The sequence below is a fragment of the Schistocerca americana genome, chromosome 5 (genome assembly GCF_021461395.2).
Source record: "Schistocerca americana isolate TAMUIC-IGC-003095 chromosome 5, iqSchAmer2.1, whole genome shotgun sequence".
Lineage (NCBI taxonomy): Eukaryota > Metazoa > Arthropoda > Insecta > Orthoptera > Acrididae > Schistocerca > Schistocerca americana.
Window position 1 is genome coordinate 309,428,840 of NC_060123.1, and position 15,574 is coordinate 309,444,413.

The 15,574-nt window shown below is 40.0% G+C and overlaps 1 protein-coding gene across 3 annotated transcripts in view; it reads right to left on the minus strand.

Moving 5' to 3' along the window:
* Positions 1 to 2,253: 2,253 nt before the first annotated feature.
* Positions 2,254 to 15,574, minus strand: part of LOC124615979 — a 121,201-nt gene continuing 107,880 nt past the window's right edge. For all 3 annotated transcript variants that reach the window (XM_047144182.1, XM_047144184.1, XM_047144183.1), the window contains one exon: positions 2,254 to 3,430. In XM_047144182.1, coding sequence (XP_047000138.1) covers positions 3,410 to 3,430 — 21 coding nt within the window. In that variant the 3' untranslated portion in view covers positions 2,254 to 3,409. The remainder of the gene's footprint in view (positions 3,431 to 15,574) is intronic.

Sequence of the window (15,574 nt, forward strand, 5' to 3'; positions counted from 1 at the left end):
GTCAGATTAGCAATACTCTAAGTGTATTTCAGTTCGTGACCTTGCCTTTGACAAAAAAGAAACCCATAATCCAATTGAATTAATGAGCCATAGGGCACTTCTGCACAAGAAGCACAGTGTTGAGGGTTATAAACAGAGTGCCTTCAAATTTTACGAGCATACAGTGGCACAACCGTGTGAAGGATTACAGTCTCAAAGGCCTCCACACAATTTCTTACCACATATTTTCTGTGTTCTAAAATGAAGTAACAAAAACCCTAGCAGGAAAGAAAACAATGCGGGAAATATACTATGCTGCCTGTGATCATTTCCTGTTTTACTTATAATGTTCATGAAAAGTGTAATGAAGGAAGATTGATATTTAAGGCAGTGTCAGGTCAGTAGGAAAAGACATTAGGTAAGTTGGTGAATGCTACACATGGAGCATCAGCTATGGCCCTATTGAACAAACCATCTAATTTTAACCCAAAATGTTATATGAAACGCAACTGACGAAAATTGAGGCTGTGAAGAATAATCTCATGATTAGATTAGATTAGATTTACTTACATTCCAACTGACCCGTATTGAGGTGGTCCTCCAGGATGTAGAACATGTCAGAAAAACAATAATACATGATAAATATTTGCAAATCAAACAAATAAGCTAATGTACCATTTCACAGGTCCCAAGTGGAATGATCGTCATTTTTTTTTTTAATGAACACTATATGAAAGAATCATTTTACAAACACTAATGCACTGAATTTAAAATAAAAAAAAGGTTTTTTTTATTTATAAGGTAATAAACATGTAATAGAATTACTATAATACTTATTTACAATGAACAAATTACTACACTGAAATGGTGCAGAAGTTATATTGTACTCACACACACACACACACACACACACACACACACACACACACAAAAAATCAGTTGGTTCTACTGAGAAATTCATCAATGGAGTAGGAGGAGTTGGCCACCAATAAATCCTTTAGGCTTCTCTTAAACTGAATTTCATTGGTTGTTAAGCTTTTTATGGCTGCTGGCAATTTATTGAAAATGTGTGTTCCTGAATAATGCACACCTTTTTGTACAAGAGTTAAGTGACTTTAAATCCTTGTGAAGATTATTCTTATTTCTAGTATTGATTCCAAGAATTGAGCTGTTGGTTTGAAAAAGTGACATATTTTTAATCACACAGTTCATTAAGGAATAAATATATTGGGAAGCAGTAGTTAGTATCCCTAGTTCCCTAAACAGGCTTCTGCAGGATGTTCTTGAGTTCACACCACATATAACTCTTACTGCACGTTTTTGTGCCCGGAAAACTTTAGCTTGGATTGATGAATTACCCCAAAAAATAATACCATATGATATTATGGAATAAAAGTAAGCATAGTATGCCAGCTTTTTCATTTTTAAAGTCCCCTATGTCTGAAGCAATTCGCATTGCAAATAGAGATTTGTTAAGACGCTTCAGCAGTTCTGTGGTGTGTTTCTCCCAGTTGAATTTATTATCATGCTGTAATCCCAAGAATTTAACACTGTCCACTACTTCTATCTGCTTGTCATCCTAATTTAGGCACATACTCGTGGAACGCCCCTTACAAGTTCAGAACTGCATGTAGTGTATTTTTTCAAAGTTTAGTGACAAAGAACACTAGGAACCAGTGATTAATGTCCACAAATATTTTATTAGCTAATCTCTCTAAGACCACACTTGATTTGCTATTTATTGCAATGTTTGCATCATTGGCAAACAAAACGAACTTGTCATCTGGTAATGTTACTGATGAAAGGTCATTGATATACACAAGAAAAAGTAAGGGCCCTAGAAAGGAACCTTGTGGGACCCCACATGTTATTAGTTACCAGTTGGATGATGCCTGATAGCTTAATACATGTCTCTTTCCTAATAACACCCTTTGTTTCCCACCAGAGATATAAGATTTGAACTACTTTGCAGAATTTCCTGTTACACCATAATATTCTAATTTACTTAAAGGATATTGTGATTTACACAGTCAAATGTCTTTGACAGATCACAAAATACACCAGTTGCCTGCAATTTTTTGTCTAATGAATTAGTAAAGGCTCGCGACATCACATATCCGTCCATAAATAAACCCTATAAGTTGCTGACAGTAGAAAGGGTATATATGGTAATATACATTAAACTCAGCTCAAAGAAATGTGTCAACAATCACACAATTTTTCCATTTCAAATAACAGTAGCAGAGTAGGCAATTAAAATTGTTTTGAACACTGTTAATGTTTTCATTTCTTTAATAGATATAACAATAAATATGATTGTAACATCATATTCAGTATAGTAAAAACCAACAACTTAACCAAAATATATTTGAAGTCCACTTCTGATGGAAAGTAAAGTAATAACAAGATATTAACACTTATCTCCTTACACAGGATACAAGAGATATTACAACAGTGAATGGCAAAAGTGGCACTTAATGGAAAAATAAGGAAGTGCTTCATTGTTTCAAATTGTTAGGCTACTAAAAATTTGTTAATACATTATCACTTCCTAACATTTCTCAGTCTTCGTCCCAAATGTATGGTAATTTACTACGTTGTCAGCACAGCATTTCATTCAGCAAGGAAGTGCAGCTTTCCAGTTGTCTTTATTTGCTTTTTTCATTTTTAACCCATCCATATGAAAACAGCTTTATGAACATTATTACATTTTTGGGTAAGTAAATTTAAATAAACATTCCGACAATCAATATCCCAACATTAATGGCTGATCTAATGTGGGTTTCATCATTATTAACATTTTAGCCAACACTGCCATTATCAGTGCCTTCAAGGAAAGAATTCTGTCAGGTACTTTATCAGCCACAAATCAAGGGGAAAAAACTAGAAAGACACTGTGCAAAGTTTAAAATCTATTGGTATAGTTAAGTCAAGAAATTATGAGATAGAATAATCAAATACAATTAATTTATCTTGACTCCATGGCGAGTGCCAGTGTTTTCTTATTACTGAACCACAAATATCTATAATACAAATGTAGCACAAAGATCCTAAATAATTACAAAGTCATAATTCCATAAAATTTTTGTTTCGTGAGCTTTTGGCATTTCCATATACAACTGTATACCAATGCCTATCACAGAAAACATTTTGTCAGCTGATACCAATGTGTACAACAAACATTATTACACAAAACACTTTCAGTGTGTGAATCGATGATTGACGAGTCTTCTTTACACATTATCTTACATCTTTCACAAAAAATATCTATGACATTTCAAGCTCTATCTAAAATAATCAGTCACTTCAGTCAAAGAAACACTATTTCCTGCTAACAGCTTACATTACTTCAGCAGTATTATCACAATGGATGGATCTTCTATTTAGCAGATTCTCCAGAATCTCTGATAAGGCACCTTCATTCAGCATATCAGTACTTCCATTGGTGTACCTATGAGAGAAACTCAAGTAAGACTACAAGATAATCTCGCATTTAAAGAATTTGTTCTACATTTCCGAATTTCTACCAAAAAATATTTTCACTACAGAACACTGCATTATAGCAATCCAGATTCTGAGTAGAGTGGTGAATTAGAGTAGACATGAGGAGGTTCAATGAGGGATGGGCAAGGGGTGTGTGTGAGACGGGAGAACATGAGACACAAAAGTGGGAGGTACAAAGTAGTAGTTTGCGAAAAATTTGGAGAACGTGGAAAGAGGAAACTAGTTATTCTCACTGAGCTACTGATCAATTGTCAATGTTTTAAAAGTACGGTAGGGTCTTTACTATCTGGTCTAATGTGGCGGAAGGTCAAGCTGGATAACAAAACAGCTGGATAGACCGGAGTTTAACAAATTTTCTCTTCCTACACAGCCGTATCATTCAAAACGATTTATTTTATCCAAAGCCCAATTTTATTACACTTTCTAACTTCCTACCTAATACATTGCTGGGGGGGGGGGGGGGGGGGGGGGGGGTAGTACATACTTTAGAGGTTTCCAATTCACTAACGATTTACTGTTGAAACAGCGCAGATGGAGTACATGAAATGATTAAATTTACAAATCAATGCACAAGTGGTTCAAAGGTACCAGGTATCGGCTCACACTGAAACACTGCTGTTGTACATGATGTAGCATCCCTGGCATCCAGTCGATCATACAGAGGGTGAATACTGTGCTGGAATAACATTATTCCATCCCTGCTCAACATGTGCAGGTCATTTGGTAAGAGCTATTAGTTGACGAGACATACGAGTCACTTCTCGTCCCATCATATCCCACAAGTGCTCAATTGGAGAAAAGTCTGGAGAATGTGCTGGCCAGGAAAGTTGCTGCATGTTGAGTTTCAAGGCCACTGAGTGGGCAAGCATTATCCTGTTGGAACAACACATCACTTTCCAGTGGCAGGAACATCAAAAGGATGAGTCTAACAACATTCTGCACGAACTTAGTGCTGGTTATCGTTACCTCCAGAAACACAAAAGGTGAACAAGAGTTGTAGCTTACCACAACTGAGACTATAAAGCCTGGGGTGGGGCCAGTGTGTCTTGGACGAATGCTCACTAGGTCTACCTTATTTGCATAAATGATTATCATTTGTTTGCAGGCAGAATCTGCTTTCATTGCTGAAGACCACGGCGTGCCATTCCATCTTCCAAGTGATGCTCTAACAGCACAAGTCAAGCCGTGCACATCTATGCTGTGGCGTAAGTGGAAGATGGGCTAGAGGTGTGTGTGGTCCAACAAAAAAGATAAAACTTAACAGGTTTGAGGTTTTAAAAAAGTGTTTAACAGATGACTGTTTCCATCCTTTACCCATCTTCTGTGCTGCAGTATCCTTCACCGAACGTATATCAGCTGGCAATGCTTCCTCCTGCTCAATAATGTAATACAGAACTGCCTCAAACAACCTGAACCCTTCCCAATGTCAGGTGGGATTTCTCCTGTCATCTAAGTCTGCCTCATCCTCTTCTTTTACTTCCTGCTGCATCACCATTTTGACAATACTGTTGTCAGTTAATTCATCAACTTCATCATTTGCCATCCATTCTGTGATGTCCTCTGAACTAATATTTTCACAGCCCAGTAAATCCTCGAGCGACAAAACAATATCATCATTTCCATTTTTGACTTTAGTTTCACACATGAATTCAAAGTTAAAATGTCACCTTCATGGTATAAAAGAATTTTCCAAGACCTTACAAGCGATATGTTTGGAATCTCTTCCTACGCTTCGGCTACCCATCTCATGAGATCTAGCAAGTCAATTCTCTGCACAATGGTTACACAGAGCCTTCATTATTATGAATCACTGACATCAACTAACTGAGAAGAAGGTGGTGATATTTCTTCTTTAGCATTTCAAGGATGCCTTGGTCCATCGGGTGATAAAGAGTGGTCATATTTGGTGGTAAAGATAATAAAGATAATGCTCCACCTGTGAGTTTGTCACTGGCAGGATGTGAAGGTGTGTTATCAAAAAGCAGCAAAGCTTTCATTGGTAAGATGTTCTCTACAGTTGGCACGAACTCCTTTTGGAACCATATTTTAAAGATTTCTTAATTCATCATCATTGCTTTCTTCTGATGAGAGTACTGTATGGACAGTGATTCCAGATTTTTCAGGTCTTTGAAAATTCTAGGTTTCTAAGATTTCTCTACTAATTGCTCCATTTTTCTTCCAGTCTCCAGCTTCCTACCCCTAATTCTAGTTTTTGCTGTTACCCCAGAAACCAATCGAATTACAGCACATAATTTCTGATCCATAGTCACTACAAGTTTTTTTTCTGTTTATCACACATTTTACTGCACAAAACAACAATTTAACAATGCATGCACTCTGGACATCTGATATGCAACCGAGGAAACAAAGAAAACAGTGTTGCCAACGGAGATGCTCTCTGTTTGTATTTATTGTTGTTCATGAGCACTGGATGAGGCCCTCTTAAGTTTTTTTTGTTTAAGAGTGGTTCTAGTAATTTATTTGATATTAACAATACACTATGTAGCTTATAATTGTGACTCCAGATGTGTTAGAATCACAAAATTTTGAAATGCCACACAGCATTGAAGCCAGCAGCCACTTGCTAAACCTTTGGAAAAGTACAGTATGCACAATATATTAATCATCATTTTATCACAGAGAAGTATTACTAAAAAATTAATTAAGTAGGTTGGATAACATGGACTACAAAGCAATGATCACGGATAGTCAAGTCTCTACTGTAACCACTGTAAGTATGGAATTCTTATATATAACAATGGAAAATCCAGGATGGAATGTAACAATATTATGAAAAGGATAGTTGCTATTCACCATATAGCGCAGATGCTGAGTCGCAGATAAGCACAACAAAAAGACTGTCACAAAATAAGCTTTCCACCAACAACGCCTTATATAAAAGAGAGAGAGAGAGAGAGAGAGAGAGAGAGAGAGAGAGAAGAAGAAGAAGAAGAAGAAGGAAGAGAGAGTACTAATTGCAAATAAGACAATACTGAAATGCTACATCCAATAATGGAGGAAGTTAAAATCAACCTGATAATATTCGCTTTCTCCTTGTAACGCCGGAAATGCATATCCTCCTATTTTCATCTATTGTACTATAATTTTTTCCCCTTATTTTGTTATCTGAAGATATGACATTTCTGTGTCTTCATATACTGTCATTGTTTTACTATTTGTATACATATATTTATGCATTTATGTCGATATATAATTGGTTTGTTTTGTAAATATTATTTGTATTTTTATGCTGGGTCTTGCCTAGGGAAAACTATGCTATCGAACGAATAGATCGATAGGTCGTGTGGAGAACCAAAGTGTTTAGGATCTTTGGTAGTGTTAACGCTGCCGGTGGAGCGCGGGCAGAGCGGGGTCTGGCTGGAGTAGTGCAGTGGAGCAGGTGTGTTGTGTGACGCTCCCGCGAGTTGCCGCACTTTCGGGGTTTGGCAGCATGTAATTGCGCTCGAATTGCTATGATAGTTTCTGACATGGTGTCGCGGACGGGAAGCGTTAGCTGGCACACATCAAGAGCCCGTTTCACCTGGTGACCGTGTCGGGAAAAAGGCGCGCCAACATCCAGCTTCTGCAACAGCAACGGCCGACAATGAGTGACTGTCATCACCTGCTCGACCGATGACTGCAAACCTTCAATCAACCAACAAGGAAGACTGGAAGCACGTAAAGTTTTAGTACTGTATGGCAGACCTCAGCTTTTAAAATTGTTGCATCACAAAATTACAGCAACTTAGCATGAACCTTTGTTGCTCATTGTCCCAATGGCATTACCAAGCAGGGTCCCTTCCTTTTCCAGAGTGAACCCGAGTGTCGTTGAAATCCAAACGCCAGCATTAAAATACTATCATTCGATTTCACTGCTTTAATTTCAAAGTTCAGTTAAGGTATTCATAGCTGGCTACAATATTTAGATTACACAAGCACAAATTAAGAGTGCGAGTTTTGTTACCGTATTTTAGCTTACCTGTGACTGCAGCTCAGCTTGGTACGTACTAAATTTTACTATTGTTAATTGTTCAGAATCATTTAATTCAAGTTCAAAGTTAAATCTATTATTTCTAAATTGCGTAGATTTAAGTAGCTTTTGAAATGATTGTTGAGGTAGCCCAAGACTAACCGTATTTTACTGAATTTCAATGTGCTTCAGAAACAAGGCTCACTATTAATTTCAGTCACTAAATTAACTTTCAATTTTCCAGTTTTATTAATTCTTTTGCTAAATTAAGTCAGAGTTTAGCGAAATTTATTACTTCTGACAAACTTTCAATTTTCACACTACACGTGTCAACTTCAGTTGCCACGCTTCTAGTGCTAATTATATGTGTAATAACCTTTCTTTTTCAGTTACTATAGTAATTGTCCACAGGACTGGCGACCGTAATTTCCCCCAAATCTCAAATACCTAATTACCGCTAGTTAATTGTTAATGTAATGGCTGCACATTTACTTTCTTTATTAACTTCACCCCTTTTCAAAATTAATTTCCACCAGTTTCATTTGCATTTTTCCTTTCATTTAGATGTAACCCTTTCCTCCCTCTTTACCGACAGATTAACTTCGGTGACGATTGCTTTTCCCAAATTTCCATTAGGTACACGTGGTTTAATTTTTCACTGTCATTAAGGTCGATAAGTGAGGGGGAGGTTACATCCTGTGGAACTTGGAAATGACTTATGATTGATACACTGATTAATTTTATAGCCAAATTGTCAAATGAAATCCAACTAGGTGTTCCTTTACAATCAGGTTGTACATACAAAGGTACAAATTGATTCTCCAATCTATGCTCATCCCAAGATCTAGTACGATCTGTCTGTATGATCTCCCACAAGAGGTCTTTCCACCTTTAGTTGTTCTTGTAATATCAGCTGCTGCCATCTTAGTGCGATTTTTTGTTTATCAGACATTTAATTCTGGATTAATTTTCTTCTCGTTTCATCTGAATATTACCATCTTGTTCTAAATCTGGTAACATTTTACCCAGTATTATGAGTGAACAGCAACCAAGTGTCATTTTTGCAACCCGCAAGATAAATCTTTACAGTTTCTTAGAACCAAATAAAATACTGACAGGAGTTCAGAATCAAGTAATGGATTTTGAGAAACAACATTTTCGCCTTTGAATGTTATCTTTACTTAAAAAGCAGCATAAATGTATGTATACGGTATCCATAGATCTATGAGAACTTTTATTGCAAACCTGTTCAAATACAACAAAAGTTGATGGAATTTAATGCTATTTTCTCCTGTGCTTCACAAAATTGTAATTTTTAAAGTGGAGCGTTAGAATGTTGTAGCGGCTAGTTCGTTGTTTCTGAACTATGCCTTGCACTAGTGCAGCAAGTAAAATGTCATGTGAATGTTTGAGCAAGATCAATACTATATCAAGTGCTTTGGCTTATCGGGAAATCTCGAGCCTATCTGAACGCAAGTATTGTTGGCCAAGCCCTATGCTTTGGAATTCTTCAAAATAAATTTGTACAAAACCTCAATGGCCAAAGTGTCATCTGTAAGTGTAAGATGACATCTGTAATCATCCATTAAACAATGTAAAAACATTGGCCTCAGCAGTGCATATAACGTGACCCTGTATTTTTATAGAACTAGATACAAAACCTGTCCCATACATCCCCCCCCCCCCCACCACCACCACCACCACCACCACCACCACCACCACCACCACATTCTACGGTCCGGTCACAAACACCACCTATCTCATCGAAAGTAGGGCTCCCTGTGAAAGCAATCACAGGATCTACAAGCTATGCTGCAATTACTGTGCTGCATTCTATGTGGGCATGACAATCCAACAAGCTGTTTGTCTGCGTGAATGGCCACTGTCAAATTGTGGCCAAGAAACAGCTGGACCACCCAGTTGCTGAGAACGCTGCCCAACACAATGTTCTTCACTTCAACACTGCTTCACGGTGTGTGCCAAATGGATCCTTCCTACAAGCACCAGTTTTTCTGAACTGCACAGGCGATAACTCTCCCTGCAATACATTCCGTCTCCCTCTACCCCCCTAGGCTCAAACTTCGTTAGTCACTGTCCATCATCCCCTTCCCTGTTCCCACTGCAGCACTACACTGCCTTCTTATGTCTTTCCTTTTCCGCTCCCTCTTCCCTCCTCCCTCTCCCTCCATCTAACCTCTTGAATGCAACTAGCTGCCCTACCCTGCCCCCAGCTCATTCCTGAATGCTTCCATAAACAGCGCTTTACCTTCCTCCAACCCTAACCCACTATCCCTTCCCCTCCTGGCCCCAGCCTCCTCCTTACACCTACCATCCAGACTGTTGCTCCCATCATACACAGCAGCTCGCAGTCTGGCCTTGGCAGCCAGAGAGAGCAGACACGGTGATATCAATGAAAATAATCAACTTTTGAAAACCCTGTGTAATTGGATGGATAAAAAAAATCTAGTCACCAAGTGGTGGCAGGAGAACACACATTCAAAAAGGTATTACATATACAAGCTTTCAGAGACAGTGGCTCTTTCTTCTGGCAGCGGGGTTGGAGGAGAAGGAAGAATGGTGAAGGGAAAGGACTGGTGAGGTTTAGGAAAACGGGTAGAGTTAGGAAATCACCCAGGACCCCGGGTCAGAGGAGACTTACCAGACGTGATGAGATGGAAAAACTAACTGTTGGGGACAGTACCCAACAGTCAATCTTTCCTTCTCATTCTGTCTGGCAAGTCTCCTCTGACACAGGGTTCTGGGTGACTTTTCCAAACTCTACACCTTTTCCTAAACCTCACCATTCCTTTTCCTTCAGCCCTCTTCCTTCCACTTCAACCCTTCTGCCAGAAGAAGGAACCACTGGCTCCAAAAACATGCTTATGTAATACCTTTTTGATGTGTTTGTTCTCTTGCCACTGCTGGTGAATAGAGTTTAAAGCTTACTTGTTTAACAGTCTTTCTGTAGTACCTGTCTGCGACTCAACATCTACACTACATGCCAAGTAGCAATTTATCCTATTTATAATATTGTCTTTTGATATCTGTCTGTTATACAAATGCAGTTCTTTTCTGTAAAATGATGCAACTATTTACAATCAATCTCGTAGTAGAAGAAAATGGAAGTCACCTTATTAGTATCACAATCATGCACTTTGATGGATGATGGAAAAACATTTCCGTATTTTAAGATCATTTTTCTTTAGTTTTAGTTGTTCAAGCTGGGGTACTTCTAATGCCAGACTCTAATCTAACAGAATAGGTAGATGCAGGAATTCATACGGACTTATTTATCGAGAATATACTGTTGTAATCTGTTCATTAGGAGCACTGTTTTGGGACTTAAGAAGGAGTTAAAATACTGTAAAATTTGCATTTGGAGCCCTACAACAAATACAATCTGTGGGAATCCCCTAGATCCTTTAGGACAGCAATAAATTTATAATAAGCAAAGTTAAAACAATGTAGCCGATCATCATCAGCCATTTGAAATGCACTGCTGGATAAATACCACCTCTGCATTCCTAAATGTTTACTAGTATTATCTGCCCACCTTCCATAGGCCATTAATCCATATTTTACTTCGATTTGAGCCCAGAAAAGAACTTCCTTGGTCCATCTTCAGTCCATTAGGCTGATTCCAAGATTCCATTTCCTTTTCATTACAGCTGTAGTTATGTCTTTCATGCCCTTTATTCCACAACATTTTTGTTTGCTTTCCTGTTTCTCCTAGTTATTTCAAACAGGCATCTCTTCATTGCTTGTTGAGCTGCTCCCAGTTTTTGAATAGTTTTTTGATTGTAAGTGCATATATCAAGTCAAAACTAGTAACAAAAGTACACTGAATAATTTTCATTTCAAAATCACCCGTATAATTTTGAAAACATTTATTTAGTTTACCAAAACCACTCCAGGCCATTTTTACTCTTGTGTTTACTACTTGTACAGTGCTTCCAGCCGTCGTTTGACCTCAACTGTTTCTACTACTTTGTCATTAATTTGGTATTTTATAATTTTATCCATTGCATATACATTATTTCATACTTATTATGACTCCTTTTTAAATTTTCTTAATTGAGTTTGTAATCGTAAGCTACGAAGTTCGCGCCAATCGGCGACGTTATGTGTTCATGGGTGAAATGTTCTGTGTGTGTGTGTGTGTGTGTGTGTGTGTGTGTGTGTGTGAGAGAGAGAGAGAGAGAGAGAGAGAGAGAGAGAGAGAGAGAGAGAGAGAGAGATAGAGAGAGAGAGAGAGAGAGATAGAGAAATGCCAACGGTGTCCAGACTAACGGTCCATTTACATCCATTCTGGCAAACAACCTGATCCTATGGTTTGCTTATGCCAAAGCCAATTTTAGTTACTCGGGACTTACACCCAGCTTGACAAAATTCGTCCTCATCGTGAGCAAACTTTACCACTGCTACGCTGTAGAGGTACGAGCCGAGATCACTGTGGCGCCACACGAAAATCCCTATGAAAAGCTTAAACTGGAATGAATCTGGAGAGTCACTGCATCACATGAAGAGTGAATCAGACAGGTACTAATGGAAGAAGACATCAGTGATTGTTAGTCATTGCAATATCTGCATCATTTGCAAAGCAAAACTGATACACTTACTGACCCTGAAAAATACTAGGCACCCTATGGAGCAGTCTACTACCACCACATGTCAAAGTGATCAAGGTGTTGCAGAAAAAATATCACTGGATGCCATGGTGGAGCTCGTAAATCAGATTCAAGAGGCCATGGCACCTGCACAGGTTAATGCAGGGACAGTGCCAGGCAGTAGTATGACAGTGGCACCAACAGTTGTGTGCACAGATTTCAATAGGCTGAAAGTGAAAGTAGACATGCTACATACACAGATCGGTGCACTACTGTCTCAGGAAAGGTAGAGAGTGTAATCACTGAAGGTACAGAAGCCAATTACCAACAAATGCTTTGTTATCAAACATGGAACATCCTGTATGCTGGTACCACCATATGTTCAGCAACCATGCACATGAATGTACAACACTATGTTCGTACCCAAACGCCAGTGGCAGCTGGTAGTAGGTGTAATTGACTGCCCAACAGAGTCACAGCTCCTGTTTGTTAGTGATAGGAGATCCGATCAGAAGTATCTGATAAACACCAGTTCAGACTCAAACATCCTGCCAAGAACTTCAGCGCCAAGAACTTCAGTCCACCACTGTGGACCACAGACAGCATTCTGTTTACCTGCCGTGAACAACTCATCCGTCTACGGATGGAACATGGTGGACAGACTTAAATTTGGGACTGCACCACCTGTTTAAGTGGGACTTTACCATTGCCGATGTTACAGAGCCGATAATAGAAGCTGATCTTCCAGCCCATTAACATATTTTACGAGATGTAGCCAACATCATGCAGGTTGACAACATTATCAGAATGATGGAAGCAGGTTTTCACCACGACACATTTGTGCATAGAGCCATGCTAATACAGACATGTGATGAGTAGTACGCTGCACAATCAGGAGCATCTACACACATGGCGCACAACACAGTGCACCACATAGAAACCACATATGGTCCACCAGTGTCTTGTAGCCCAGCAGACTGGCACTTAATCGTTTGGCCATCACGAAAGTGAAATTCCATGCGATGCTTAAAGAAGGCAAATCTGGCCATCAAATAGCCTGTGGCTGTCTGCACATCATCTTCTCCCGAAGAAAGGAGCACCCTGGGACCCAAGCAACAACTACCGCACACTCAATGCACAAACCGTGCCCGACTGCTATCCCGTACCACTGTAACACAATTACAATTACATGCGACAGGGTGTGACAGTATTTAGTATATTTGACTATGCCAAAGCATATACGCAGATACCTGCGACAGGAGAGGACATTCCTAAGACACTGATATAATCATTCAATTCAAACTTTTTAAAAGTAAATTTATGATGTTTAGATTACGGAACTACATTAAGTATTAAAGTGCCTCAAACACTTTAGAACTGTGTTGAATGTGGCCAAGTGCGTGTGTGTGTATACAGACAAGTGACGTTCATAGGCCACCAAATTTCATTTACAGGCTTGCTTCCGCTGACAGAAAAGGTAGAAGCAATCCTAAAAATACCACAACTGATGATAATTGATGAATTACGGCATTTTTTATGCATGCTAAAATTTTACTGCTGACACCCCATGCACTGGTACTACAAGAGCCATTGAACAGCCGTTTACGCAAGCCAGCAAGTCAGCACAGTACTCCCACAATGGTCAGAAGATTCATGGCAATCGCTCCCATATTTTCCCCACAAGTTTTCGTATCAGTGTAAGTGGAGTGCAACTGTGAACTCTCAGCTGTATAAGGGGCAGTCAAATACTTCTGTCCACAAATAGAAGTAAGGACATTCACAACCCACATGGATCACAAACCAATGCTCTACGCATTATAGCATGAACTGTTCTCCCCACCAGTACAATCATCTGCAGTTTATAAGCCACTACGGACTTAAGGTGCATTTCTGGCACTGATAACATAGTAGCTGTCTCTTGAATGTCAGCGGCGTTTTCTCTCTTTTTTTTTTCTGTGTGTGGGGTTTTCGGGCGCAAAACATCAAAGGTCATAAGCACCCAGTAAAGAACCAGAGAATGCTGGGACCGCAAGGGGAAAAAACCGTTGCGAGGTTCAATGCAAAAAGGAAGGAAAAACAAATCTAAAGCATCAAGACGTTATGGAAGAGTATCTAAAGGACGTCGACAAGAAACCAGAGTCACCAGGTAGAAATCAAATCTCTTTTGCCATATTACTACTTTTAAATAACTTAAAATGCGAGCCACAGCTCGCATGTCATCTGCTAAAATGTCCGGCAAAGAGGGTGGCAGCGTAAGTGGCTAAAATAGGGGCAGAGGATCAGGAAATATCTGACCGTTAATGGCTGGCTACAGAAAGGACAGCTAGGTGCAGGGTCGTCACTCAACAAGTGGCGGTGACTAAAGCAGCAGTACCCTATTTGCAACTGAGCTAACATTACTTCCAAACGGCGAGACGGCTGGAAGTAGTCGACCAGGCTGTTGCGAGAGGTTTCACTTCTCTGGGTTTGTTCCCATGAATGGTCATGCCAAAGTGATGCGATACGCTGAGAGAGAAAAGTAAAAATATCTTGTGAGGGAACAAAGTAAGAGGTGGGCCGACCAAGATGGACGGCGGCCTTGGCTGCAGCATCAGCAGTGTTATTTCCAGGGGAACCAACTTGGCCAGGAACCCACATGAACATCACTTGGGCTCCCCCGTCCAGGAACAAATGGAGGCAATCCTAGATCCGTCGAATGATGGGGTGGACTGGATCAGGATCATCTAGACCCTGAAGGGCACTGAGGGAGTCACAGCAGATCACACAGCGAGTGAGCTGGTGCCTACGGACATAGTGAACAGCCTGATAGAGGACAATAGCTCTGCTGTAAAAATTGTGCACTGGTCGAGAAGCAGGTATTGAAACTTACCAGCCCCAACGACAAAAGCACAGCCAACGCCATGGGCAGACTTCGAACCATCAGTGTACAAAAATATGCTATCAGCAAGTTGTGAGTGAAGTTCCAGAAAGTTGCAGCAATAGGTCGGCTCAGGAGTTGAATCCTTTGGGAATGAGCTGAGGTCAAAACGAACACAAACCTGTGACTGAAGCCAAGGTGGTGAAGGGCTCTCCCCCATTCAGAAAATGGCAGGAAGTGTGAACCGCAGCTGCTGAAGCAGGTGACGAAAGCGGACGCCGGGAGGCCGCGGAGAAGAAACGTACATCTCGTACTGGCGGTCAAGAATGTCATTAAAAAAAAAATGTGAAAGGTTGAGTGGTCCAGCACGGAAGAGAGCTGACACGCATACCTACTGAGTATGATGTCGCGCCGGTACGACAGTGGTAGTTCACTGGCTTCTGCGTAGAGACTCTCAACAGGGCTAATACGGAAGGCACCAGTGGCGAGACGGATCCCCAAATGGTGCATTGTATTTAGACGGTGTAAGATAGAGGGCCGTGCAGAGGAGTTGACAAATAATCCAACTTGGAGCGGACAAGAGATCGATATAGGCTAAAGAGGACAGTCTGACGTTTCCCGCCACAGTAAGACCAGAAATCAGGGAGTGGGTGGTAG